The 27,836-nt window shown below is 41.8% G+C and overlaps 1 protein-coding gene across 3 annotated transcripts in view; it reads right to left on the bottom strand.

Annotated features, from left to right (window-relative positions):
- LOC135509100 (homeodomain-interacting protein kinase 3-like) overlaps positions 1-27,836 on the bottom strand; it is a 39,375-nt gene that overhangs the window by 8,775 nt on the left and 2,764 nt on the right. For all 3 annotated transcript variants that reach the window (XM_064929433.1, XM_064929434.1, XM_064929435.1), the window contains exons 2-8: positions 7,109-7,232; positions 3,947-4,066; positions 3,723-3,809; positions 3,375-3,559; positions 3,072-3,225; positions 392-512; positions 171-280 (exon numbers count right to left, since the gene is read on the bottom strand). In XM_064929433.1, the coding sequence (XP_064785505.1) occupies positions 171-280; positions 392-512; positions 3,072-3,225; positions 3,375-3,559; positions 3,723-3,809; positions 3,947-4,066; positions 7,109-7,232 (901 nt within the window). The remainder of the gene's footprint in view (positions 1-170; positions 281-391; positions 513-3,071; positions 3,226-3,374; positions 3,560-3,722; positions 3,810-3,946; positions 4,067-7,108; positions 7,233-27,836) is intronic.

The following is a 27,836-nucleotide window of genomic DNA, read 5'->3' as shown; positions in this document are numbered from 1 at the left end:
AGGACAAAGACAGAAATCATTAGTGGACCATAAACCTTTAAGACTAAGTGAGGGAAACACCAAACCCCTGAAATAGCCTAACTTGAATTTGACCTCTTTGACCAGTGTGGAGACAAGCATCGGACTCCTGTATTGTATACAATTGTCACTAATGTGAGCCAGTGTCTCACCTGTGCTATGACTCCGGGTCGCATGTGTAAAGGCCGAATGGGAGGGGCTTGGGTCACCATCGGTATTGTGTTTTCCATCCTAACTGTATATCCTGGCTGGTTTGGATTACCTTAAAAACATAAGCACACTAGCATAAGATCGGAGAATGGTCACTGTAAACCCAGCAATGACTTTGTATCTTTCATGAAATTACTAGGCGCTAATTTGAAAAGCTCTTCACCTTGTATGGCTGGGGGGCAGAGGATGAGGGCTGGCTGAAAGGAGTCATTACATCCAAACTGACTGGTTCCTGTCTGCAGCATCCCAGGATGCATCACAGAGGGAGCAGATTGCGTCAAAGCCTGTATAGGAGGTGGGAGAGATTATTGTCATTATTTTAAAATATTGGTGACCAACTTTTTATTTTGTCATATTTTTCAAAAGGGAGTAACAGGTACAAAAACAATCAAATAAATGCATTAAAAATACATCCAAATCAGACATGGATTTTATATGTGAATGGCAAGACAAAAGATTTAAGTTCCTTTGAACGGGGTATGGTAGTAGGTGCCAGGCACACCAGTTTGTCAAGAACGGCCACGTGACTGGGTTTTTCACACTTAACAGTTTCTGGTGTGTATAAACAATGCTCCATCACCCAAAGGACATACAGCCAACTTAACAACTGTAGGGAGCATTGGAGTCAACATGGGACAGCCTCCCTGTGGAACACTTTCGACGAATTGAGGCTGTTCCGAGGGCAAAAGGGGGTGGATGCAACTCAATATGAGGAACGTTTTCTTAATGTTTCATACACTCAGTGTATATGGAAGTAGTTTAGTGCCTAAAAATCTGTTACGATACAACGCGTTTCTATGGGCTAATAGCAGTATGGACAAAGTCAATGTTCCATAAAATATTTTTTTTAATACCTAAAAGGGTCCTAAAATTAAAAATCAAATAGCTAATTGATCCTTGGGATGACCATGTTAAAACAATTCCATGTTAGCGTAATTGATTTGAGTTTTTGGCAATGGTTTTATCTAAAGGATTGACTATATCTACTCTCAAATATTTCAAATGGGAAACGATTGTGATTCCATAAGTAGTCCTCCATTGGGGTCTTTAGGCAGTATGAGATGAAGTGATCAGTAGATTTGAGAGAAATGTATATTATTTCCTTCGGTTGAGGAATTGCCCGTGCCAGATTTTCCCTGGATAATAAGAATAGCAGAGGCAAAATTGGATCGCCTTGTCTGCTGCTTCTAGGTATTCTGAACAGAGCAGATATTGCCTGTTATAACTATGACTGAGGAATTGGCATATAGTATTTTAAATAATATTCATGAAATTGGAGTCACTTCCCATATGTTCCACGACAGACCAGAAATATGACCACTCTAGTCTATCAAAGGCTGTTTCCTGAATGGAGAGATAATACAGCCCAAGGAGCTGTTGTTTCTCATGAAGCATATAAGATATGTAATATTCGACAGAGGTGTAGTCGACAGAGCATAAAGGCTTTAACAAACCCACTTTGTTCCGTGTGGATCCATTTGGGTAAGTCTCGGGACAACAACATTTTGAAATACAGTTTAATATCTGCGATTATCAAAGATAGGGGGTGATAATGAGAATACTGGGTGGCATCCTTAAAATGTTAGAAAAAAAAAAGAAAGTGAAATCTCTCCCAAATTAACCTTTGAATGGTGTACATTTCTTTATAAAAGCAGGAGAATCTTTGATTAATTTGGGTTCTGATAGTAATTCCCGTTTCAGATTAAATAGTAATAGCTACCTGGTCCAAAAAGATTAATTCAACCCAGATGCAAATGCAGTTGCATTCTTTTTTATAAAACCTTTGGTGGCGTTTTAGGACATTCTGAAATGTTAAGTTGGCAGTAGTAAGCGTGGTGGTCAGACTCGTATGTCTAATTTACATTTTCTTGATGAAAGAAAATGGGTGTAGATAGTATGACATCGATTAGTGAGAATGACTTATGCCTGTTCGAGTAGAAAGTGTCCTGTTTTGCTTCAGGATTACCAGGCATCAATGAGGTTGTAATCAGAGTATATGCTAGAGAGCCTTGGTTGCATGTGGATTGGACTTTGGAGTTGGTCTTATTAGATTTGTCATGCATGTCCAAAATGGCATTCATGTCTGTCCCAATACCCAGATGGAATTCAGTTAATTCTAACAATACGCTGTTCAGAGAATCAAAAAACACATTAATAAAGGCTATTTTTCTTTCCATTATGGATACAATTAAAGAAAGTGATTCTGCCTTCTTGGTCTTTGCCATTACTCAATAATGGTAATTGCGTTACTAATGTATCATTATGATTACACCTTTAGTTTTACTTGGGGCAGATGAAAAAGCAGCGAGTTTGAAAATGTTTCTCTATTCTCTTTTTGGAGCAGGTGTGTTTCTTGGAGCATTGCTATAATAAAATGGTTTCTTGCTAGGATATCAAGACAGCTGAAAAGTTTAATAGGTGAGTTTAGGCTTTTCAATTAACAAGAGACGAGCTAGCGTTGCCATCATTTTTCAGCATTTACTTCAGACAATGAATAGTGAGAGCTAGCAGTGCCATTAAAATTATGTAAATATTATGCAATGGTCCTAATATTCCTGTAGGTGGAAACATTGGTCCAGTAAGAAGTTTATGTACCACAGCCATCTATGTAACATCATAGATTTCCAGTGTTCATTAATGCAGACAATATGTGAAGCTTCTTGTGATTAACCTGTTTTTGGGTAGGGGGCAGCATTTTCACTTTTGGATAAATAGCGTGCCTAAACTGAACTGCATCCTACTCTGTCCCAGAACCTAATATATGCATATTATTATTAGTATTGGATAGAAAACAATCTGAAGTTTCTAAATCATCCTGCCTACCCGAGAGGTTAATAGATTACCTGAGAGCGAACTGATCCCATCTTACTGAAGGCCATCGGCAGTCCAGCTGAGTTGGTTGAGGGTCTGGGGAACAGGGCTTTGTTGCGGTTGAGTGTGTTGTGCGTGTTGGGCCGTGATTGACAGGCATCCATGATTTGGAAACATGATTGAACACTGGAGAGAAGAAAGAGAACGTGTGAGATGAAGAATCAAGCAGAGGGTATTCAAGATGAAACATTGTGGCCTACTTCCTACTTCTGATCTGTGACCATCTGTAATCATAGTTTGTCGTGGATGTAAGAGCTTTTGTTGGTTAGACTTACTGATTGCTGTGGGGGAAGTCGAGGAGGTGCTGCATGGTGACAAAGGGATGGTTGAGGGCATCGGAGGGAGCAATCCTCTTCTCAGCATCAATTAGCAACATGGTCTTCAGCAGGCCCACATACTCCCGCCGGTCGGCCTTCTCCGCCAACGAGTCACTGCCCTTCATGTTCAGCACCAGATTCACCTGAGGCAGCAGGACAAAATCAACATCCAGCTACTCTATTAAAATCCACTGGTGTTCACTGGTCACACTACAGTGTCATATGATAGTTTTCATGAATAATTTACTTGTATGCAATTTCGTACTTTGCTTAAATGTGTCACATGGTTTAAAGTTCTGTACTCACATGTGCCATGTCATCTAGACTGCTAAAGATGTACTTCCTGGCTTCTTTGGATTTCATCCCAGTCTCAGTTTCATGTTCCCCTGTCAGCTACAGAAACAGGAAATGGGAGTCTTCAAAATTCAGACATGCATTCTCTAGAATTCTGCATAGCGTACTCAGAACTGGGTGTGCTTATGGTATATGATGTCAATGTTCAGTAGTCACACGGTGTCAGTGCGCGTTACCTTCAGTCTCCAGGGAGCATAAGGCGAGTCAGACTCTTTGCAGAAGAAGCGGGGAGTCTTTGTCCCCACGTTCAGCAGTTGCTCCCCTGGCAACCCTTGCGTCTGAGATATGTAGCGAATCTGTGGAGGAGACAAAGAGGAAGAAAATATTGTGATTACAACATTTAACATAATTATCTTGCATGTCAGACCTACTCCTATATATTTACAAAGGAATTAGCAACATTAAGTCATTTCCATTAGCCATGACTAGAATACAATATATACAGTGTACATATAAAGTGGGTGAAACAGTATAATAATGTTTACAAAGTGACCAGTGTTCAATGACTATGTACAATGGCAACAGTCGAAGTTGCAGGGTAGAGTACTGGGTGGTAGCCGGCTAGAACAGTGACTAAGGTTTAGGGCAGGGTACTGGGCGGAGGTAGGCTAGTGGTGACTAACAGTTTGATGGCCTGGAGATTGAAGCCTATTCTCAGTCTCTCGGTCCCAGCTTTGATGCACCTGTACGGTCTCCGCATTCTAGATGGTAGCGGGGTGAACAAGCTGTGGCTTGGGTGGCTGAGGTCCTTGATATGTTGACTGAGCGCCACTTAAAACACAGGCCTACTTGTGCTCCAAATTTGCCATGGCAACCTTAATACAAAAACATGTTGCTTATCTGGTAACTTGGCAATTTAATCATTTCTTATTCAAACAATTTCATTGCTGCCCATGAGATCATTACTCAAATTATTTTTCAAACAGCAATAGACCTGACTTTGATGTTTTGACACTTGATCTGCCATGGGAGCAGTGACACCGACAGCATGACAGATATAGCTAGCATCTGTTAGCATCTGTCCCTGACTGTAAAGCCAGTAAGGCTTTTTTCTCACAAAGGGTACATCATAGCTACCCTCTCCCAGTCAAAGCACTGTGCCTTAAAGTGGCTACAAGTACAAGACTCGGCATGAGTTAGGCCATGAGACAGGGCTCTTTTTCTCACTGTGCAAAGCCACTGTTCCAGCGCTTGACAACAGATAGTAGACCAGTGAGTTTCACTGGCTTTGTTAATGGCTTGATGATTTGGATATTACGGAGACTCAATCAGGTTAACACAACCCTGCATAAACACAGTGAGAGCAATGAAGTGAGAACCTGCTGATGGTGCAGCGGTCAGGGGGCTTCTGATCAGCAAAGCACTACTGCTTGGTCGCTGTCGAAATGACCACTAGACACAAAAATGACAAACCCCACAGCACACAGAGCATTCCCATGGTCTGGCCTTTAAGCCGAGCGACATGGCCCAGACAATTGCATTAATAGGCTTTAAAATCAAACGAAAAGTGGATGCCTTAACCATCCTCGCATTCAGAATCAAAATCCATCAGTACAAAGGAATCAGGGACTGTTATCCTACTCCACTGATCGGTCTGTCTTCACTGTGCTGTCAGTTCTGCTAGTGTTGTTCTCTTCCCTTGACAGTCTGATAGCTTTGAAGATAGACCACACACACCGCACCGAATGTTGATCTGTCGATTATCTGGCATTCATTTGACATTCGTTCGCTCGCTGAGTGGTCTGTTTTGGGGACCGTTGGCGATAGCACCTGACTGACATTTGCTAGCAGTTGTACATGTGGAATCAGTTTCCCCGTCGGTAAAGACATCTCTCTAAAGAGCACGAGCGGGGTGCTAAAAGGCCAGCCAACAAGAACAACAAATATATACTTTTTTTTTTTTTTACCAAAACACGTCCCAATTAAAATTTTTCTGGTCATTTTAAAACATTTTACTTTAAAAAAAACTACATTATGTGGATAAAACTAAATATGTTGCTGTAGTTTGTCCATAAATCATATAAAAAGGAACAAAAATATAAATGCAACAATTTAAAGATTTTACTGAGTTACAGTTTAGAAATCATTCAATTGAAATGAATTCATTAGGCCCTACATCTTTGGATTTCACATGACTGGATGGGCCTGGGAGGGCATAGGCTCATCCACTGAGGAGCCAGACCCAGACCCAGCCAATCGGAATTTGTTTTTCCCCACAAAAAGGGCTTTATTACAGGCAGAAATACTCCTCATGCGATCCCGCAGGTGAAGTCGGATGTGGAGGTCCTGGGCTGGCATGGTTACACGGGGTCTGCGGTTGTGAGGCCGGTTGGATGTATTGCCAAATTCTAAAACAACATTGGAGGTGGACTATGGTAAAGAAATAAACACAGTTCTGTCAATAGCTCCGTTGGACATTCCTGCAGTCAGTATGCCAATTGCACGCTCCCTCAAAACTTGACTCATCTGTGGCATTGTGTGACAAAACTGCACATTTTAGAGTGGCCTTTATTTGTCCCCAGCACAAGGTGCACCTGTGTAATGATCATGCTGTTCAATCAGCTTCATGACATGCCACACCTGTCAGGCAGATGGGTTATCTTGGAGAAATGCTCACTAACAGGGATGTAAACAAATGAGTTTTTTTTTTTGTTGAGAAATAAGCTTTTTGTGCGTATGACCCCCAAACCGGTCCAAATGTAACATGCAGTCAGAAAAATGATTTTGAACGTTACAAATCTTGTGACAACTGCTGCTTCCTTTGTAATGGTGTTGACAGTCATTGATCTGAAAGTAATTTGACCCGCCGAACGATCCCAGGCATTATCAGTTGCTTAGTCAAACTGCGCACTGTGTCCAGCTTCACGCACTGACCAATGCAAGATAGGCGGCTTATTTATAATCTTGCGCACCATCAGCATTCAACGCTACTGCCACGTGGTCTGGAGTATTTGAACATGGCTGACAGCTTCAAGGTTGGTGCTAAGTAGTCTCAGCAGGCAAACATTTGACAATCCTAACAGTGTGTCTGAGCATATAATCCTTAAATCTATTGACAAACATGTACATCAATCTAAGTAACATAATAATACATTTTTAAAAATCCTCAAAAATCGTTCAGTTTTTTGCATGGGCTGCTGTGTCTCAAGCCACCGCATCCAACTATGTTGCCCTTCCACAGCTGCGGTGAAATATGACAGAGATACAGCTGTGTTCGTTATATATCTCCTAGATATAGGACAGGCACTTCAAAACCTTATGCCTTATGATATATGTTAGCTTAGTACCCCCCTCCTCCCCAAACTTTTAGAGGTTATTAAGCAGGTACTTTTATTTACCTGGTCATACTCCAGTGCTCCTGGGTAGAGGGGCCATCCCAGGAAGAGCTCAGCGATGACACAGCCCAGGGACCACATGTCGATGGCCTCACAGAACGGCAGGCCCAGGATGATCTCTGGAGCCCTGTATACAAGGAAGACAAACAGGACAGAGGTTAGCGGGGAGCAGTTTCAACAACCATTCTGAGACCAGAACACACAGCAGGCTTTCGATTTGTTTTAAATCAGGGGGCAGGAAACTCAAGATATTATCTAACATGATTTATTGTAGGGCCTCATGTATGATGTCACACAAACAGAATTCAGTATGTGAATTTCTTCTTCAAATTTTGGGATTGAGAACACACTGGTTACATCAAGCTGAAGAATGACACTTGTGGACTTTGATGGCCATTAAGCAATTTTGCAGGCATTACTGCGTTCCACTTCCTTTAAAAAGAATGGCCAATCAGTTACCAGTTTAAAACCAAGGCTATGCAACGTGGCAGCCTTGACAACAGAGAGGAAACATCCGTTGCCTAGCGATGGTCGGACACAACACCCTAATGAAACCATTATAGAGTGACACTGTCGTCACTCGGTTTAACACGTTTCACCTCCCAGCCAAATGACCACCTGCTGACAGGAAATCTCTGTCTCCGGATAAATGCTGAAAACAAATTCAGCAAGGGAAGGCATGACAAAAGAATGACTGACTAAAGAAGTGCAAAATGAGCACACACCCAGCTCACAGCCTAAGTATAAGACAACACAGAGGCAGATGTGTACTCTATATCCAGCCATGGACCACATTGGCAACAGCTGAGGAGATCATGTACACCCACAGGGGGACTGCTGCTCAACGTTAGCCTCTTCAGGCACCATTGTGTGAAGAGATAACACATACTTCCCGATAGCTGAGGTTTTGCAGCAACGCCTGTTAAAGAGGACTGTCTAAAAGGAACATAAGTACAGTTCATGTTTTTCGACCATGGGTTGAAACAAGAAGCAACAATTAACAACTTCCTGTTAGAGCAGGAAGTTAAAGGAAAGGAGAGGAAACTGACAAACTCAATATCAACTTAATTTCAGTGTTTGTCTTAATGTGGAAATTAAGTCAGTGTTACCCAGAGAAGAGACAGACTTCTCCATTCTTTTAATGTTCTGTAAAAAGGGGAAGGGTGGAGGGAGAATCACTCCTGTACATAGTGTGCTTACTGCCAAGTTCAGACGAGTCTATTACAAAATGTTCTATTACGCCAACGCCTAAATCACAACAGCATTAACTAATATTGCCTAGATATCATGCGAGAAATTAGATTCGTCCAGGTTTGAGCAGGATGTTAATGTGCTAAATGGTGGGTAGCCCCAGTCAGTCTCCAGAGAACATGCTTCCTTTGGTACTGTCACAGATAGAACCAATGTATAAATCTGAAGCATCTAGTTGGCATTTCCACTCACCACCAAATATGGTGATGAGAGGAAGCCTAGTGGCCGGCAGTAGGAGAAGACTGAGCGCGATGGATTTCAGACGACATTCTGCAAATTCTCTCATCGATTAAACATTTGATCTCAATACAGTTCCATTCCCAAAACTGCAATCTGTTACGATCAGAGTGGACTAAATAGACTACCATTTGCCAAAGTAAACAAGAAAAATGCCGTTGTTCAGGAGTGCTAGAACGCGTCAATAGGATCTCGCTACCTTGTGCCTGACACTGCCAACCTCCTTGCTTGTTCTGCCCATCCATTAAATTTGCTCCCATTGGAAACAACAGGCTGTGGTCCATCTTGGGTTAGTTATAAAAACATCTTTGCTACTGTGACACTCGTGTATCTGACCACCAGGTCAACCAGGCCTGAGGGTCAGCCTGCCTGTGGGCCAGGAGAACTCTGAAAAATGCAGCTGTTCTGGGGGAAACAAGTGTCTTCCACAGGCCCAGGAGCAGAATATATCTATCCTAACGAACCATCTACTGAAATAAACACTACACGTCAGGGGAATGGAGATTAGGGGGAGCTGTGGGGGGGTTTCTCAACCTCTGTCTTCACCTGCACCCAGCTGTGCTGACAATCTGAGTGACATTAGCCCTCCCATCCCTACAGCATGTTGCTCTCCTGCCATGGTTCTCAAACAATACTCATTGGGTGACTAGCTAGTGATCTCCACAGTGGATCATCACTGCCATGTGTTCTTCGGAAAACCTTGGGAACTGGAGAATGCTTAAAATATGGTACATCAACCATCCATTGAGATGCCTTAACAGGGGTCATGGATTATAACCCGGGTTAGCCCATTAACCAAGCAACAAAAACAAAAAGGACAGAAGCGCTCTTTGAAGCAAATACCACCCGATTGCATATCTTATCTCTTGCAGCAGAACAGGAGACTCATTTCACTGCCCTCCAAAATCACAGAAAGACCAAAATTCCCCCATACAAACACACCAGTACCCAGAAACAGACGAGTTCACTGCTTCCAATAAATAAATAAAAATAAAGAAGTTGGGTATTTTGAAAAATGGCATGATCATGTCTCCTCTAAGCTAGTGCATTTTCATGGGTTGTGGCTGGAGTGTGTATGTGTGTGTGGCTGAACCTGTGTGTGTGTATACGTATTGGACTGTGTGTGTGTGTGTGTGTGTGTGTGTGTTGCGCACTCCCAGCGGGGACAGCCTACCACTCATAACTCAACTCTGGCAGTGTGATAAAGGCTGCAACCATGGACTGCCTTTCCAGAAGCTGCCTGCACAACACACACTATATTTGATGGAGCACAGCACTTTGTGAAGCCTCCAGGGGGTAACCATTTACAGAATTAAAATAAACTGGACCGTTCACATGAGAGCTGCATTAACTGGGTAAAAACAGACCGACCTGACATAGCTAATATAACACTATGTCAACAGAGCGGTTGGAATAGCAGCACATTGGAATTTAAAATGTGAATAAACAGGGAGGGAAGATGGCCAGCTAGAAGCTTTTCAAGCCACAGAAGGAGGCATCATTTACTTTCACTCAACAGCCATTAAATATCCTCCATGCCTGATTGGGTCATTAAAGAAACAATGAGTAGTGCCTGTGCACCAGCAGATAACCACTCTCCTACTGGAGAAGCCACAGGATAAAGACGCTAGTGATGGGGAAATATGCAAGTTACATTTCGCAATATTACTTTTGGATGATATATCAATATTTGACTCGGTATCGATTTTTTTTGCTACTGTAGTGTAAGCTAGAGCTAAAATTCGGCTCTACCGGCGCCAGAACGGCAGTATTTTTCATCCTGGAGCTTGTTCTCCATTTTTTTTTTTATAATGAGCAAACATGTTTGCAGTGCTTTTATTTCCCAGACTGACCAAAACTTGTTTTCTCATGCTCATATCGCTCTGCAGCAGACATAATATAGCAAGCAATGTTTGGCACATTAAAAAAATAAATCGCATATAGGGCTGGGCGATATGGCCAAAATATTTTATGTTTTTGAATAATAAAAGTTCTACGAGTAGTAAGTGATCCTAGGGTGGCAACACATACATTCTAAATTATTTCAATGAGAGTTTCTCCATTCTGATTGGTTTATACTGTTCAATTCAACTTCAACCAAAAATAATTTCCTGCATTTCCATCAATATCTGCATTTCCTGCACTCAATTTGAGATCATTTCCATACTGCCTTGATATAGGCAAAATTAGTAGGCCCTAATTTGACCAAATATTACAATTGCGATTTAGATCAACACTTGGGTGAACTTTTTGAAACATGGAAATGTTTTTTTATAATTCTAGTTGTAATATAGATTACAGTGGACACTTTGAATACAGTGTTTGACATGACAACGAATGAAAATGCCATGGATGACTTATTATTTATTTTTTTTACCTTTATTTTACTAGGCAAGTCAGTTAAGAGCAAATTCTTATTTTCAATGACGGCCTAGGAACAGTGGGTTAACTGCCTGTTCAGGGGCAGAACGACAGATTTTGTACCTTGTCAGCTCAGGGATTTGAACTTGCAACCTTTCGGTTACTAGTCCAATGCTCTAATCACTAGGCTACACTGCCGCCCCATTGTGACAGGGTAGGAACCAAAGTGATGTTCAGTGTTTCCTAGTGGACCCTATAATCTTTGGCAACATTAAATCTTTATTCACGTAGCCAATATATTCATGCTTCCCCTATTCCTCCTTGATTTAGAAGATACTGTTGCACAAACAACATGCTGATTTAAGCCTCCACCAGTACTGGTGTCAGGCTTTATTAGCTGGCTACATTTGCTCTGACTCAGTACTTTTATTAGCTAGCCAGCTAACACGATTTAGCTTAACTTACTAAGAAAATACAAACTAGCCGTTTGCAGATGTAAGAAACACAAACTAATATTGTAATTATAGAACGCTTGTGGATTTATATTAAGATCAAAGTTGAAACAACATTGTTGCATGTGCTGCATTGACCACGCACACTTAATGAAAGTGTCTCATGGTCAAGCAACAAATGCGCTCCTTGAGTGACAGGGGGTGGGACTAGGTCTATGTGGAAAGCATCACACTCACATATATGAGAGAGCGAGAGAGAAAACGTCCATTTGTATAGTTACACACCGCATATCACATTTAACAAACTAAAAAAATCAAATACCGTTTTAGTAAAAATCCAAACCAGTCCGTGCATCAATACCGGTATATAGTAAATACGGTATATGACCCAGCCCTAATCACAATACGTATAGAATCGTGAGAGTCGCAAAACATCTTGCAACGGCACCAAAGTATCTTATCACGAGGTCCCTGGCAATTCCCAGCCCTAATTATAATGAACTGCTGGTCTGGGGCCTGGGAGTCGGGCGCCCATTCAAATGAAGGGCAGAACCACAAACATAACCTCAGAGCAACGCGGTTCCATTAGAAAGTCGGGGCTAAAATCAACAGAACAGAAGGAAATGGGTTTCTATTTCTAATCACGCAACGAGGAAATGCCTTGATTTATTTTTTCCTGTGTCTGACTTATATTGGTCTGCAGATTGTGAAGATAAATACACAGCCTGGTCATCAAGCTGGAGGGGATGAGAAAGGAACTGTCATTGCACGTGACACCTGCTCCCCGTCACTTCCTAATCTAGTCTTGAGCATGAAACACACAGAGAACCTATAAATGGCGATAGATACTTATCATAGTGGGAGGCCGTTCCTTCTCTTGCTAGAACAAAAAAATGGTACCTGCTGAGTGCCAACCCGGTAGCAACAAACCTAAGGATTCTAGTTGTAGCATTGTAATGCTTGTCAGTGGCCTACAACTGGACTTTTTGCCAATCAGAGAGCACGAGGGAGCCAAAATAAAGGAGGGGGGAGGAGGACATTTTCTACGTACATCCACAGATGAGCCAGTCACACTACATATGCAATGTAGCTATGGGATGGGTAGCTAGCCAAATGCACAGACAATGCACACAACACCAAATAGTTCCTCCAAGCTAGCAAATCACTGTAGCTAGTATTGACATATTTAAAAATCACAATGAATTCTCTAGTTTCCCTGAAACAGGCGTGTTAGCTGCCGAGTTAATGCAGTGTCCTTAGCGATTCTATATTGTGGTAGATAGCGAATATGCTAACGTTAGCTCGCTAAACATCTGGCTATAGGCTGGCAGTATGGGATTATGAAGTGTGAATTAAATTGTTTCTTGGCTAGTGTCAACAAGGGCTTTCTACAAAGTAGCAACATTAGCACAGATAACTTGGAATCTAGACCATAAGCAAAGAGCACAGATATGCCAAACAAGGATGAACACAAGAGTGACTGCCAACACTGTTCAGAGGTGCTATCTACTGCTGGCAGGCAAACATTTGACAATCCTACTGGTGTGTCGGAGCTTTTATAGGGCTGCGCCTAAGACTCAAGTCACGTGACATCTCGTCGAGAGCGGTAAGGCATGAAAGATGCATTCCAGCCTGAGGATCAGCCCTAAGGCAGCATTCAGACTGTAGAATAGCACTCCATTGACCCCATCTGCTGTCTGTCAACACAGGACATTCAGACTAACTTCAGAAGGGCATCAGCCCAACCATGATCACAAGACCTGATTTAACGTGCCAATTTAAAAAAGGGTCATAATCATGCAGCCACAGACCAGTGTTCCTGATCATTTCTACTTTAATGATGTATACCGCCAAGGGCATGTTTCGCTGATCAAACAGCAGCCCTGGTTGATCTGACCACACAGCCTTCGTTCTACTGTGGGTTCAGACAGTCATAGAAACTTCCATCTTTATCAAAAAGGGAGTTAGGCAATGCATTAAAACAATGTGGTAGAGTAAATATAAGCAAATCGGTGAGTGTGCCACTGGTCTGATTGACCCTGACAACTAAGCATACAAACCCACTTCACACCTGTAAAACTAAACCTCAGCTCAAACATCAAACAGGAGGGTAGAGTACTAACAATCTACAGGGTTTAAAAGGATACTTCAGGATTTTGGCAAGAGGCCCTTTATCTACTTCCCAGTGTTAGATGAACATGTGGTTATCATTGTTGTCTCTGTGTCCTGTATGAAGGAAGTTAGAGGTAGTTTCGCTAACTAGCGTTAGCGCTGACTTGAAGTCTATGGGTATCTGCTAGCATGCTAAAATCCCAAAGTATCCCTTTAATGCGGGCAACAGCATCCCATGTTTCCAGCATTACAGGAAGCCACACAGCAACAACATCGGCTAGGATCTGTTGCAGACATAAAAGGCTACCAGCACAAAAAAAGATCAGCTTGGTTTTCAAAACATAGCCTGGGTCATCAGAGGACAGCAGCTTTTCTAAGCGGCATAGGTACCGAAAGGGAATGAATCCAAGGGATATGAATGTAGGCAATACGCACGGTTTATCACAGAAATATGTGCAATCCTGAGCATGAGAACAAACACCACAGACCCTGATATTGACAGGTAAAGCAATAAATAATACCAGCAACTGTACCATGACAGCCAACATGCTTACTGGGCCAAAATCACACGAACCGCTAAATGCAAAGTAGAGCAAATGGGTCGAGAGCTCTACACCAAGATGAGGTGCACTACTAGTAACTAAATTGGTGGCTACATGGATGGTTTCTACTACACCCTTTGGTGTAAATCTTCTGTTTGGTCTTCACGGTTTGATCATCAACGCCATGCCAAATCAACTGCTCTCATTCCCTCCAGGCATTTCATTACACCAAGACTCAAGTCATTTACCAGGCCTTGGCTAGACAGACTGGCCTCTGGTCAAAGGAGGCTGAACCCATGATTAGGTCATCGGAGGCAGCTTGTTATCCCACAGTTCTGAGATCTGTTGACATAAGATCAGAATAAATGTATGCAGGCCGTGGATTAGATACGAACCAAAACCTAGGTCATGAAGAGCATAGTTTGCATTGAAATCAAATGAAGTGTTTAGTAGGCTCATGGGAAAGTGGTAAAACATTATACCCTGAACGTTTTAAAATTTACTGCAGCTGAAGTAAAAACAAAATGGACAACAAACTGCAAACATGAAGTACAAGTACAGAACGTACAGATTTTAAGGATGCAGCATTCAAATTCCTGGATCTATGGAATGAGGTCCAACCTAAAACAGCACATGTTAAGGCCAATCAAGTATGCCATGAGAGAGCATGAGCAGCAGAAATTAAAATGAGCTTTGTGAACCAGAGGGAGGAGGAGAAAGAAAAACAGTGCTGTTGCATAATGGTGAGGGATTTCAGTTTTACTGTGGCAAAGGCAAATCTCTCTGGTGAATGCTAGGCCTATCATTTTGTCTAGCAGCACCCACACTGATCCTGCCTCGGCTTGCATGCAAGCATTTCACAATGCATCTATGTACCCAAAGAAGACTGCCCCGAATGTGTTTCTCTAGGAAGCGTATGGCTTTAAAAATACTACAAAATGGTACAGAACCCATATCCCTAGTACCCTATAGGATACTTGGCAGTAAGACACCAGTGCCTCCTGGTTAACAATGCAGAATTGAGGACTGGACTATCAACATTTTACCATCTGGCTCGAAGCAAGAAAACATTGTTGACTAGTTTCATAGCCAATAGAATTTAGCCTAGCTTTCCAGTTCAAGAATAGCATTAGGCCTAGATTAGAAAAACTGCACCAATAGGCCTATATCACAGCTATCAGCACTAGACCAATAAGCATGATGAAATCTGTGTTTTATCAATGAAAAAGGCACATGGTACAATACGATTCTCCAAGGTCTAAACTAGGAATGCAGAAACGGCTAGACGACAGGACAGAAGTATTCCATCATTTGGGAGGAATCCTCCAGAGGCAACAGCAAGGTTTTCTGAGCAGGCACAAGAAGCTGGTTATGTGGAAAGCACACACACGATCCATTCAGGCATAAGAGACCTAGGCTTCATCTCTCTGCACTCGCAAATGTGAGTGGCCCGTTATGCACTCCCCTGTAAATATCATTTTTCTTGGCGTTTCAGCTTTGTTCTAATAGGCTAGCACCACTGACAGCTAATTAGACTAACTGTTACACAACTCCAAAGTCATGGAAATAAAAGGAATCAATTGTATTTCACAATGTGGTGTGGGGCGCATTTTATTTCAGATACAGCATTATCAATATGTGATCTAGGAGCCGATACAAAGCCATTAGTTGGCCAAAATTCATCAGTTTACCTTTTCACTAACATGACAAAGATATTTTTGTCATATCAAACAACAAAAAAGAGAGACTGAGCAGTGATGCCCCTTGTGGTAGTCCTCCAGGAGGCCTTAGCAGTGAAGCGGCAGATTAAAAGTGGTTCACCATCAGGAATGAGTGCATAAGTACATGATACACAGCATTAGCTTAATGGCAGGGCTGTGACCGTAATGGAATTATGGATGACCGTTTTTGTTCAGACAAATGGCTGCATTATAACATACATGAAAAAAAAAAAGGTAAACCCATATTTTCTCTTCTCCTCCACTCCGGACTGCATGTGCTGCTGTAGGGAGGGGGGTGCTGCCTAGGCAACATGACTAGTTTTCTACAACACCTTGTTGTTTCAAAAATGAGCAAAGTTTCATCATGTTGTAAAGTGGCCATGTAACTGCGGAAACGGTCTTAACCACACAAAGGCCCAGCTGCCCCGTCTTCAGTCAGCAGTTCGTTCCATACACAAAAAACAGGAATTATTTAAATAAGAACGGTTATTTTATTTTCATGACGGTCCTTCATCCATAATCACGTTACATGATTATACTGTAATTGTGCCAGCCTTACTTAAATGGGCATGACGTAACACTCCAAAAGTACACAGCTCATATCCTGCTCACTAACCTCAGTGGGCCAGGGCTTAGTGCACTGCTAACAACAGCTGTAAAATAACATCACGGACACAGCAAACCGTGCATTTGACAGCCCTGCGGGCTGGACCACAAATCTACCATTCAAAAATAGCCTTGCGCTCAAAAATATTATAATAATGAATGCTAGCAGGTTAGGAACGTGTTTGCAAACTGGCTAGCATTTATGAAGCCAGCAATCACATTAGCTTTGCTAGCTAGCTGGATAGATACAGAGATTAGCTGGCTAGTTAGCTACAGTAGTTGGCTACTGACATCAGACTTAGCCTGTTCCACCATTTGCAAAATGCATACAGACATTTGAATATAGCACAAGAAAAGAGAAACAGGACACGGTAGACATTTGAATGTACAATGCATTCCAAAAGTATTCAGACCAGTTGACTTTTCCACATTTTGTTAGCCTTATTCTAAAATACTGACAAAGCGAACAGATTTAGACAAATGTATACAAAAAAATACAGAAATACCTTATTTACTTAACTATTCAGAACCTTTGCTATGAGACTCGAAATTGAGCTTGAATGCATCCTTTTTCCATTGATCATCCTTGAGAAGTTTCTTCAACTTTATCGGAGTCCACCTGCGGTAAATTCAATTGATTGGACATGATTTGAAAAGGCATATACCATTCTATATAAAAGTTGACAGTGCATGTCAAAGCGATGAGGTAATGTCCGTAGAGCTCAAAGACAGGATTGTGTCGAGGCACAGATCTGGGGAAAGATACCAAAACATTTATGCAGCATTGAAGCTCCAAGAACACAGTGGCCTCCATCATTCTTTAATGGAAGAAGTTTGGAACCACCAAGACTCTTCCTCGAGCTGCCCAAACTGAGAAATCAGGGGAGAAGGGCCTTGAGCAAATCGAAGAACCCCATGGTCACTCTGACAGAGCTCCAAAGTTCTGCTGTGGAGATGGGAGAACCTTCCAGAAGGACAACCATCTCTGCAGTATTCCACCAATCAGGCCTTTATGGTAGAGTGGCCAGATGGAAATCTCTCCTTAGTAGAAGGCACATGACAGCCAGCTTGGAGTTTGCCAAAAGGCACCTAATAGCCCAAATGACTCAGACCATGAGAAACACAATTCTCTGTCCTGGTGAAACCCTGATTGAATTCTTTGGCATGAATGCCAAAAGTCACATCTGGAGGAATCCTAGCACCATCCCTACGGTGAAGCATGGTGGTGGCAGCATCATGCTGTGGGGATGTTCTCATCAGCAGGGACTGGGAGACTAGTCGGGATCGAGGGAAAGATGAACAGAGCAAAGTACAGAGAGATCATTGATGAAAACCTGCGCTCAGGACCTCAGACTGGAGCGAAGGTTCACCTTCCAACATGACAACGACCCTAAGCACACAGCCAAGACAACACAGAAGTGGCTTCGGGACAAGTCTTTAAGTGGCCCAGCCAGAGCCTGGACTTGAACATCTCTGGAGAGAGCTGAAAATAGCTGTGCAGCGACGCTCCCCATCCAACATGACAGAGCTTAAGAGGATCTGCAGAGAGGAATGGGAGAAACTCCCAAAATACAGGTGTGCCAAGCTTGTAGCGTCAAACCCAAGACTCGAGGCTGTAATCGCAGCCAAAGGTGTTTCAACAAACTACTGAGTAAAGGGTTTGAATACTTATAAATAAACATTTAAAACAATTTCTATGAAACCTGATTTTGCTTTGTCATTATGAGGTATTGTATTTAGATAGGGGGGGAGCCACTTAATCAGTTGTAGAACAAGGCTGTAAAGTAACAAAATGTGGAAAGACGGGCTCTGAATACTGTAGACGCATGATGTGTTCAGAATACAAAAGCTGCATGAACTGTCAAGTGTAGACACAGCCTTAGTCATGCGTGCCGATTTTATGGGTGGTCCCAGCAATCAAACCTACTGCCCCGGAGTTACAAGTGCCATGCTCTACCAAAATTTTTTTTTTAAATAAAGAAAACCTACTCGCCTGAATTTAACAGAACGTATACTACGATGCCTGTTATAGCCTGCTGCTTTAGATCCTTGCATGGAGGGAAACTTTTGGGCTGTGTAACTCCAGACCTCTCCTCTTGTCCAGGAAACCTAATCAACACACACACACCTGAGCCGCTGGCTGAATTATTCAAAGAGTACAGTGCTCCATTTACTCTGAGGCATTATAGGAATAAGCACCTCAGGAGGAACACAGGTAACCACCACTACATCCAAAAGGGAATGTACGCTAAAAACACTACACCTAACCCAAATCCTAACCACACAATTCAAAACTTAAATCTCACAAGAGAATGGTTAACTGACGAGCAAACCCTGCATTACTGGAGTACCTTTATAATGTCATATTTACAGATGTCCTAATGTTCCTACTGCAAGCATAGGCAACTACAGTAGATGGTTGGAAGATAATTATAATACATTTGTACACTGCAAATTGACCACAACTAAGCCCAAAAATAGATGTTCAAATATAATCATTTTATACCTTGATTACACAGACACGATCAAGAACAATTATTAGAGGGAAAACACAGGAACAGATTTCCTAAAGTAAATTATTTTCTAGCTGACGTCCTGGTGACTTGTCTTTTTTCTTTTTATACAAAAAAAGTAAAACTTCCCAGTTGTGTTGTATCTATATAGGATCAGGCCTGTTGTTGTTGTTGCATTAGTAAAACCATAGGGGTGGCATATATTTCAAAATATATAGTTTGAAAATATGTACATGTTACCAGTGTTCATGATTAGACCTAAATTAGGAAATGTATCCATATTTTTATGCAATTGTTTCCATTTTCTCCCATCTCAATGGGTTACATTTTATTTTCTCATAAGAACTTTCACTACATGTGGGAACTGATCAAGAGCACACATGCCCAAAGAACATCCAAACCTGAAAAGCAGGGCAGTGAAAACACACCCAGTGACTAAATTCCTCAAAGGTCAGGTGACAGGCAAATTATTCTACTTTTAAGAGAACAAAAACACCCAAAAAAAAAAAAAAGTGTGGCCCGGAACATCTCTTTTAATCTAGAAACTGATCTGAAATCAGCCAGAAGAGACAGTGACCTCACAGGGATAAACTTCTGGCATGTCTTACTGAGGCCCCTGCCAGCAGCTCACCATCTACGGGAGTCAGACAACACTGTCCAACACCAGAGGGCTATTTCTAGCAGCAGTGGATCATGCTTCATCTCTTACACACTCCTTCATCCAAACTATAATGTACTTCAAACCATAGTTGAAGAAAGGAAAGGAGAGTGCAAACCTGTAAGCTAGTTAACATCTAACAGGTATCGTCTCATATGTGAATTAGAGTTAGGAGCAGTGTGACCGTGCGTTGGATGGATGCTGGAACTGTCGTTCAAACTTGGCAATAAAAATCTAGCTTTAAAATGTTGGAGAAAGGAAAACACAGGTCATCTTCGTAAGGGCATTACTTTGTAAATACCCTACCAAAGTGTGCTTTGTCATGATAACCCAGAATACGAGCATGACTATGAATAAAGCCTGCTCTTCACTAGGATCTCCACCGTGGTCAATCTAACAAACTGAGGTTAATCAATAACAAATTGACCACAACTAAGCCCAAAAATAGATTTTAAAATAGAATAATTTTATACCTTGATGTACTGGGCCGTTCGCACTATATATATTTTGAAATATATGCCACTCTTATGGTTTTACTAATGCAACAAAAAAGATAGCTACAACTGGGAAGTTTTACTTTTTTTGTTTAAAAAAAAGACAAGTCACCAGGACGTCAGCTAGAAAATAATTTACTTTAGGAAATCTGTTCCTGTGTTTTCCCTCTAATAATTGTTCTTGATCGTGTCTGTGTGTTTATGGTATTGACCACATTTAAAGGGAGAAATTCTACAACTGCTTGGTCAAAAAAAGCATTGTGATTGGTTGAGACGTGCTCTAAGCCATACTAAAAACACGTTTAGCATGGGTAAGCCTTTGACGCAAAAATTGGAATATTGTTTTCTGTTCCAGCTGAGAGAGCACTGCTCATCCACTGTCCCATCAGCCCAGCCAGCCAAGCTCTTAAAACCAGGGTTTTCCTGCAGTCCTTGGATTAACAATCATTGATGTCAGAACCGGGGTACCATAAGTTTAGAAACATGCCAGGAATATAGGTAAGCTTTACGGCAGTGAAGCAGCCTGTACACAGCAGGAACAACAATTGAGAGTAGAGACAAGAGTCAGGGTAGTGACTTTGAAAAAAACAGAGCTTTTAGGCAAAGTATGGTTCTTCAGAAAAATCACTTTACATGTTCCTATAAAACAATAAGGCCTAAAATACATGTCACAGGCAGCAGTATAATTTGAACACATTTCTGATCTAATCCAACAGTAATAGTCATGGGCTGCACACTTGACTGGATTCACAAAGCAGTTTGACTACATTTAGGCCTAGTAGATAAAAGCTAAGCTTTAGTCACCAATAAGAAACACCAAGAAAGAGGTAAAATCCCTCATGAAACACCCTCCGTTTCAACCTCTCCCTCTTACAGGGGTCACTTTGGAGTTGAAAAAAAAATCTCAATTTCCAAAACACAGACCAGACCATATAACACTGCATTTAAAACCATTAAACTTGCATTTTCTATTGCATAGAATGAAATTGCAGTCTTTATTGCAAAAATTATGCATGGCCATCATATTGATTGTCATATAACTGTCTACATTTCTTAATCATTTTCTAGAAGTTAAACCTAATATTAAATCAAACTTTGCCACATGCCCCGGAATAAAACAAGTGCAGACTTTACCGCAAAATGCTTACAAGCCCTTAACCAATGGTGCAGTTCAAGAAGAAAATATTTACCAGGTAGGCTAAAATAAAAAGTAACACTGAGAATAACGACGCTATATACAGGGGGTATCGGTAACGAGTCAGTGTGCAGAGGTACAGGCTATTTGAGGTAAACTGTACATGTAGGTGGGGGCGAAGTGACTATGCATAGGTAACAAGCAAACAGTGAGAAGCAGCAGTGTACAAATGAGGGGGGTCAATGTAAATTGTCCGGTGGCCATTTTTAGCAGTCTAATGGCTTGGGGGTAGAAGCTGTTGAGGAGCCATTTGGTCATAGACTTGGCACTCCAGTACCGCTTGCGGTGTGGTAGAAGAGGAAACATTCAATAATTCGGGTGACTGGAGTCTCTGACAATATTATGGGCTTTCCTCTGACACCACCTAGTATATAGGTCCTGGATGGCAGGAAGCTTGGCCTCACTGATGTACTGGGCCGTTCGCACTACCCTCTGTACCGTCTTACGGTCAGATGCCGAGCAGTTGCCATACCAGGCGGTGATGCAACCGGTCAGGATGCTCGAGGGTACAGCTGTAGAACCTTTTGAGGATCTGGGGGCCCATGCCAAATCTTTTCAGTCTCCTGAGAGGGAAAAGGTTGTGTCGCACCCTCTTCACAACCGTCTTGGTATGTTCGGACCATGATAGTTCGTTGGTGATGTGGATGCCAAGGAACTTGAAGCTCTCAACCTGCTCCACTACAACCCAATCAATGAGGGGCCTGTTCGGCCCACCTATTCCTGCAGTCCACGATCATCTCCTTTGTCTTGCTCACATTGAGGGAGAGGTTGTTGTCCTGGCACCACACTGCCAGGTCTCTGACCTCCCTATAGGCCATCTCATCATTGTTGGTGATCAGGCTTACCACTGTTGTGTCGTCAGCAAACTTAATGGTGGCGTTGGAGTCGTGTTTGGCCATGCAGTCGTGGGTGAACAGGGAATACAGGAGGGGACTAAGTACACACTCCTGAGGGCCCCAAGTGTTGAGGATCAGCGTGGCAGATGTGTTGTTGCCTACCCTTACCAGCTGGGGGCAGCCCGTCAGGAAGTCCAGGATCCAGTTGCAGAGGGAGGTGTTTAGTACCAGGATCCTTGGCTTACTGATTAGCTTTGAGGGCACTATGGTGTTGAATGCTGAGCTGTAGTCAATGAATAGCATTTTCACATAGGTGTTCCTTTTGTCCAGGTGGGAAAGGGCAGTGTGGAGTACCATTGAGATTGCATCATCTGTGGATCTGTTGGGGAGGTACGCAAATTGGAGTGGGTCTAGGGTGTCCGGGAGGATGCTGTTGATGTGAGCCATGACCAGCCTTCCAAAGCACTTCATGGCTACTGACATGAGTGCCACAGGGCGGTAATCATTTAGGCAGGTTACCGTCGCTTCCTTGGGCACAGGGACTATGATGGTCTGCTTGAAACATGTAGGTATTACAGACTTGGTCAGGGAGAGGTTGAAAATGTCAGTGAAGACACTTGACAGTTGGTGCGCACATGCTTTGAGTACACATCCTGGTAATCCGTCTGGCCCAGCGGCTTTGTGAATGTCGACCTGCTTAACCTCTAGTGACTCCCCATCCCGGGTCCGGGAGCGTAATCATCGACTGACACTAATTAGCATAACGCAACGGACATAAATATTCCTATTCATGAAAATCACATGTGAAACATATTGAGACACAGCTTAGCCTGTTGATAATCACCCTGTCATCTCAGATTTTTGAATGATTGAATTTGGCGTCCTGCAATTTCATTGGATGTTGGCGAGGGGCTCCGCTAGCGGAACGGGGTTCCGTTCCCAGACAGGTTAATCTGGCAATTTTTTACAATTTATTTGTAAAAATGACAATTACAACAATACTGAATGAACAGTGATTTTAACTTCATATAGTACCTCAATAAATCTATTTAGCCTCAAATAAATAATGAAACATGTTCACTTTGTTTTTGCATTATTTAAACCAAAGTGTTGGAGAAGTAAAAGTGCAATATGTGCCATGTAAAAAAGCTAAAGTTTGAGTTCCTTGCTCAGAACATGAGAACATATGAAAGTTGGTGGTTCCTTTTAACATGATACTTCAATATTCCCAGGTAAGAGGTTTTAGTCAATATAGTATTTATAGGACTCTCTCCCTATACCATTTGTATTTCATTAACCTTTGTCGACTTAATGTTCTAATAAGCACTTTAGTATTCAAATCAAATTTATTTATATAGCCCTTCGTACATCAGCTGATATCTCAAAGTGCTGTACAGAAACCCAGCCTAAAACCCCAAACAGCAAGCAATGCAGGTGTAGTATTGCCAGTGTAACAGTATAGCTTCCGTCCCTCTCCTTGCTCCTCCCTGGGCTCGAACCAGGAACATATCAACAACAGCCACACTCGAAGCAGCATTACCCATTGCTCCACAAAAGCCGCAGCCCTTGCAGAGTAAGGGGAATAACTACTCCAAATCTCCGAGCGAGTGAAACGCTATTAGTGCGCACCTCGCTAACTAGCTAGCCATTTCACGTCGGTTACACCTGCCATTAGGCTGACAGGCTTGAAGTCATAAACAGCGCTGTGCTTGCAAAATGCACAAAAGTGCTGTTTGAATGAATGCTTATAAGCATGCTGCTGCCTACCATCGCTCAGTCAGACTGCTCTATCAAATCATAGACTTAATTATAACGTAACACACACAAATACGAGCCTTTGGTCATTCATATGGTCGAATCCGGAAACTATCATTTCGAAAACAAAATGTTTATTCTTTCAGTGAAATACAGAACCGTTCCGTATTTTATCTAACGGGTGGCATCTCTATGTCTAAATATTCTTGTTACATTGTGCAACCTTCAAATGTCATAATTACGCAAAATTCTGGCAAATTAGTTTGCAATGAGCCAGGCTGCCCAAACTGTTGCATATACCCCGACTCTGCGTAAAATGAATGCAAGAGAAGTGATACAATTTCACCTAGTTAAAATTGCCTGCTAACCTGGATCTCTTTTAGCTAAATATGCAGGTTTAAAAAATATATACTTCTGTGTATTGATTTTAAGAAAGGCATTGGTGTTTATGGTTAGATAGTCGTGCTTCAATTGTGCTTTATTCTCAAATGCGCTTTTGTTAAATCATCCCCCAGCGTTGCATCGATTATATGCAACGCAGGACACGCTAGATAAACTAGTAATATCATAAACCATGTGCAGTTAACTAGTGATTATGATTGATTGATAATTTATAAGATAAGTTTAATGCTAGCTAGCAACTTACCTTGGCTTCAACTACATTCGCGTAACAGGCAGGCTCCTCGTGGAGTGCAATGAGAGGCAGGTGGTTAGAGCGTTGGACTAGTTAACCACAAGGTTGCAAGATTGAATCCCAGAGCTGACAAGGTAAAAATCTGTCGTTCTGCTCCTGAACTAGGCAGTTAACCTACTGTTCCTAGGCCGTCATTGAAAATAAGAATGTGTTCTTAACTTCTTGAGTGTAGGGGGCAAGATTTTCATTTTTGGCTAAAAACCATACCCATTTGAAACTGCCTATTTCTCAGGCCCAGATACTAGAATATGCATATAATTATCAGATTAGGATAGAAAACACTACCGTTTCCAAAACTGTCAAAATATTGTCTGTGAGTATAAGAGAACTGATATTGCAGGCGAAAACCTGAGGAAAATCAAACCAGGAACTGCTGTTTTTAAATTTTAAATTTAAAAAACATTTTAGAATAAGGCTGTAATGTAACAAAATGTGGAAAAAGGGATCTGCATACTTTGAGTGCACTGTATATTATGCTGGAAAAAGTCAGTTATAAAGTCTTCTGTCCTTGTTAAGAACAAGTTGTCATCCAATAGGCTCGATTAAATTTCCAATATCCTCGCACATGTGGAAATTCTGTAACAGTAATGTTATTTGATGGGCCGACCGCATTCTGTCCCCCATGAACATTTGGTGACAGCGAGAATTACTTAAAAGTAGTCAAGACGAAAAGCTTGATTGAGCCTCTGCCATGTATATCTCACTAGGTCAGGATATTTAAGCCTCCATATATAATATAATTTAAGCCGCCACTAGTTCCAAAACAGTTGAAGTCGGAAGTTTACATATACCTTATACGCTGACCACACCGCTCAGCATCGTGTGCGCGAGCGTTGCAAAATACATTGAGGAATCTGTGTTATTCAATTATTGAGCGTCTGCGTTGACAAGAGCTAAAATTGAAGTAATTCTTATTACTGACATAGATTGTGATGCAAGTTCTGCCTCTCCCACCTCTTCATTGGTTTATAGAAGCACGTGCCATCTCCTCATTGGTTATACCCACGTGGGTGATTGAATGACGAACTGTGTTGCCGGTCGGTGTAGTAATACTATTAAAGTTTAGATTCCAATCACCATACAAGTCCAAAGAAGAAAACGCCTGGAAAGAGGAGAAATCACTAGAAACGATACAGTTGACCATTTTGTGCGTGGATTAATTGTCGCAGTAGAGGACGCAGTAGAGGACCATACAAGTCCAAAGAAGAAAACGCCTGGAAAGAGGAGAAATTACTAGAAACGATACAGTTGACCGTTTTGTGCGTGGATTAATTGTCGCAGTAGAGGACCTTGTGCATTTTAGATAAAATAACAACCTAACGTTTATAGCCCAGGACAAATTAACTAGCAACAGCAAGCTAGCTAAATTGGACAAATTAGCTAGCAAGTACTAGCTATTGATATTTTAACCTGCGAGGTGTAATCAAGTTTGGTGTAGTGGGACAAAATAAAATGTATGCATGGTGCACGCAAGACAGTTTGGGTTCCGTGTTGGCCGAATCCATTTAAACTCAGTTTCACAATTCCTGACATTTAATCAGAGTAAAAATTCTTAGGATCACCACTTTATTTTAAGAATGTGAAATGTCAGAATAATAGTAGAGAGAATTATTAATTTCAGCTTTTATTTCTTTCATCACATTCCCAGATGGGTCAGAAGTTTACATGCACCAATTAGTATTTGGTAGCATTGCCTTTAAATTGTTTAACTTGGGTCAAATGTTTTGGATAGCCTTCCACAAGCTTCCCCCAATAAGTTGGGTGAATTTTGGCCCATTTCTCCTGACAGAGCTGGTGTAACTGAGTCAGGTTTGTAGGCCTCCTTGCTCGCACACTTTTTTCAGTTCTGCTCACAAATTTTCTATAGGATTGAGGTCAGGGCTTTGTGATGGCCACTCCAATACCTTGACTTTGTTGTCCTTAAGCAATTTTGCCACAACTTTGGAAGACCCATTTGCAACCAAGCTTTAACTTCCTGACTGATGTCTTGACATGTTGCTTCAATATATACAGAATAACACAAATATACATTTTCAAAGTCTGCTGCCTCATTTTGTATGATGGCAATTTGCATATACTCCAGGATGTTATGAAGAGTGATCAGATGAATTGCAAAGTCCCTTTTTGCCATGCAAATGAACTGAATCCCCAAAAAACATTTCCACTACGTTTCAGCCCGGTCACAAAAGGACCAGCTGACATCATGTCACTGATTCTCTCGTTAACACAGGTGTGAGTTGACGAGGACAAGGCTGGAGATCACTCTGTCATGCTGATTGAGTTCAAATAACAGACTGGAAGCTTTAAAAAGGAGGGTGGTGCTTGGAATCATTGTTCTTCCTCTGTCAATCATGGTTACCTGCAAGGAAACATGTGCCGTCATCATTGCTTTAAACAAAAAGGGCTTCACAGGCAAGGATATTGCTGCCAGTAAGATTGCACCTAAATCAACCATTTATCGGATCATCAAGAACTTCAAGGAGAGTGGTTCAAGTGTTGTGAAGAAGGCTTCAGGGCGACCAAGAAAGTCCAGCAAGAGCCAGGACCGTCTCCTAAAGTTGATTCAGCTGCGGGATCGGGGCACCACCAGTACAGAGCTTGCTCAGGAATGGCAGCAGGCAGATGTGAGTGCATCTGCACGCACAGTGAGGCGAAGACTTTTGGAGGATGGCTTGGTGTCAAGAAGGGCAGCAAAGAAGCCACTTCTCTCCAGGAAAAACATCAGGGACAGACTGATATTCTAAGGTACAGGGATTGGACTGCTCCGGACTGGGGTAGTCATTTTCTCCGATGAATCCCCTTTCCCGATTGTTTGGGGCATCTGGAAAAAAGCTTGTCCGCAGAATACAAGGTGAGCGCTACCATCAGTCCTGTGTCATGCCAACAATAATTTTGCACGCCCAATTTTTCAGTTTTTGATTTGTTAAAAAAAGTTTGAAATATCCAATAAATGTTGTTCCACTTCATGATTGTGTCCCACTTGTTGTTGATTCTTCACAAAAAAAATACAGTTTATATCTTTATGTTTGAAGTCTGAAATGTGGCAAAAGGTCGCAAAGTTCAAGGGGGCCGAATACTTTCGCAAGGCACTGTATGACTCGTTGTACCCGTTATCTACTGCATCTTCACAAGGTTCTTTGCTGTTGATCAGCACTTTTTGCACCAAAGTAGTAGTAGTGTATGTAAACTTCTGACCCACTAGAATTGTGATGCAGTTCATTATGTGTGAAATAATCTGTCTGTAAACAATTGCTGGAAAAAAAACACGTTTGTCATGCACAAAGTAGATGTCTTAACCAACTTG

This window comes from Oncorhynchus masou, chromosome 22, assembly GCF_036934945.1.
Source record: "Oncorhynchus masou masou isolate Uvic2021 chromosome 22, UVic_Omas_1.1, whole genome shotgun sequence".
Lineage (NCBI taxonomy): Eukaryota > Metazoa > Chordata > Actinopteri > Salmoniformes > Salmonidae > Oncorhynchus > Oncorhynchus masou.
Note: the sequence above shows the minus strand (reverse complement) of the source record. Positions and strands in the feature narration are given on the sequence as shown.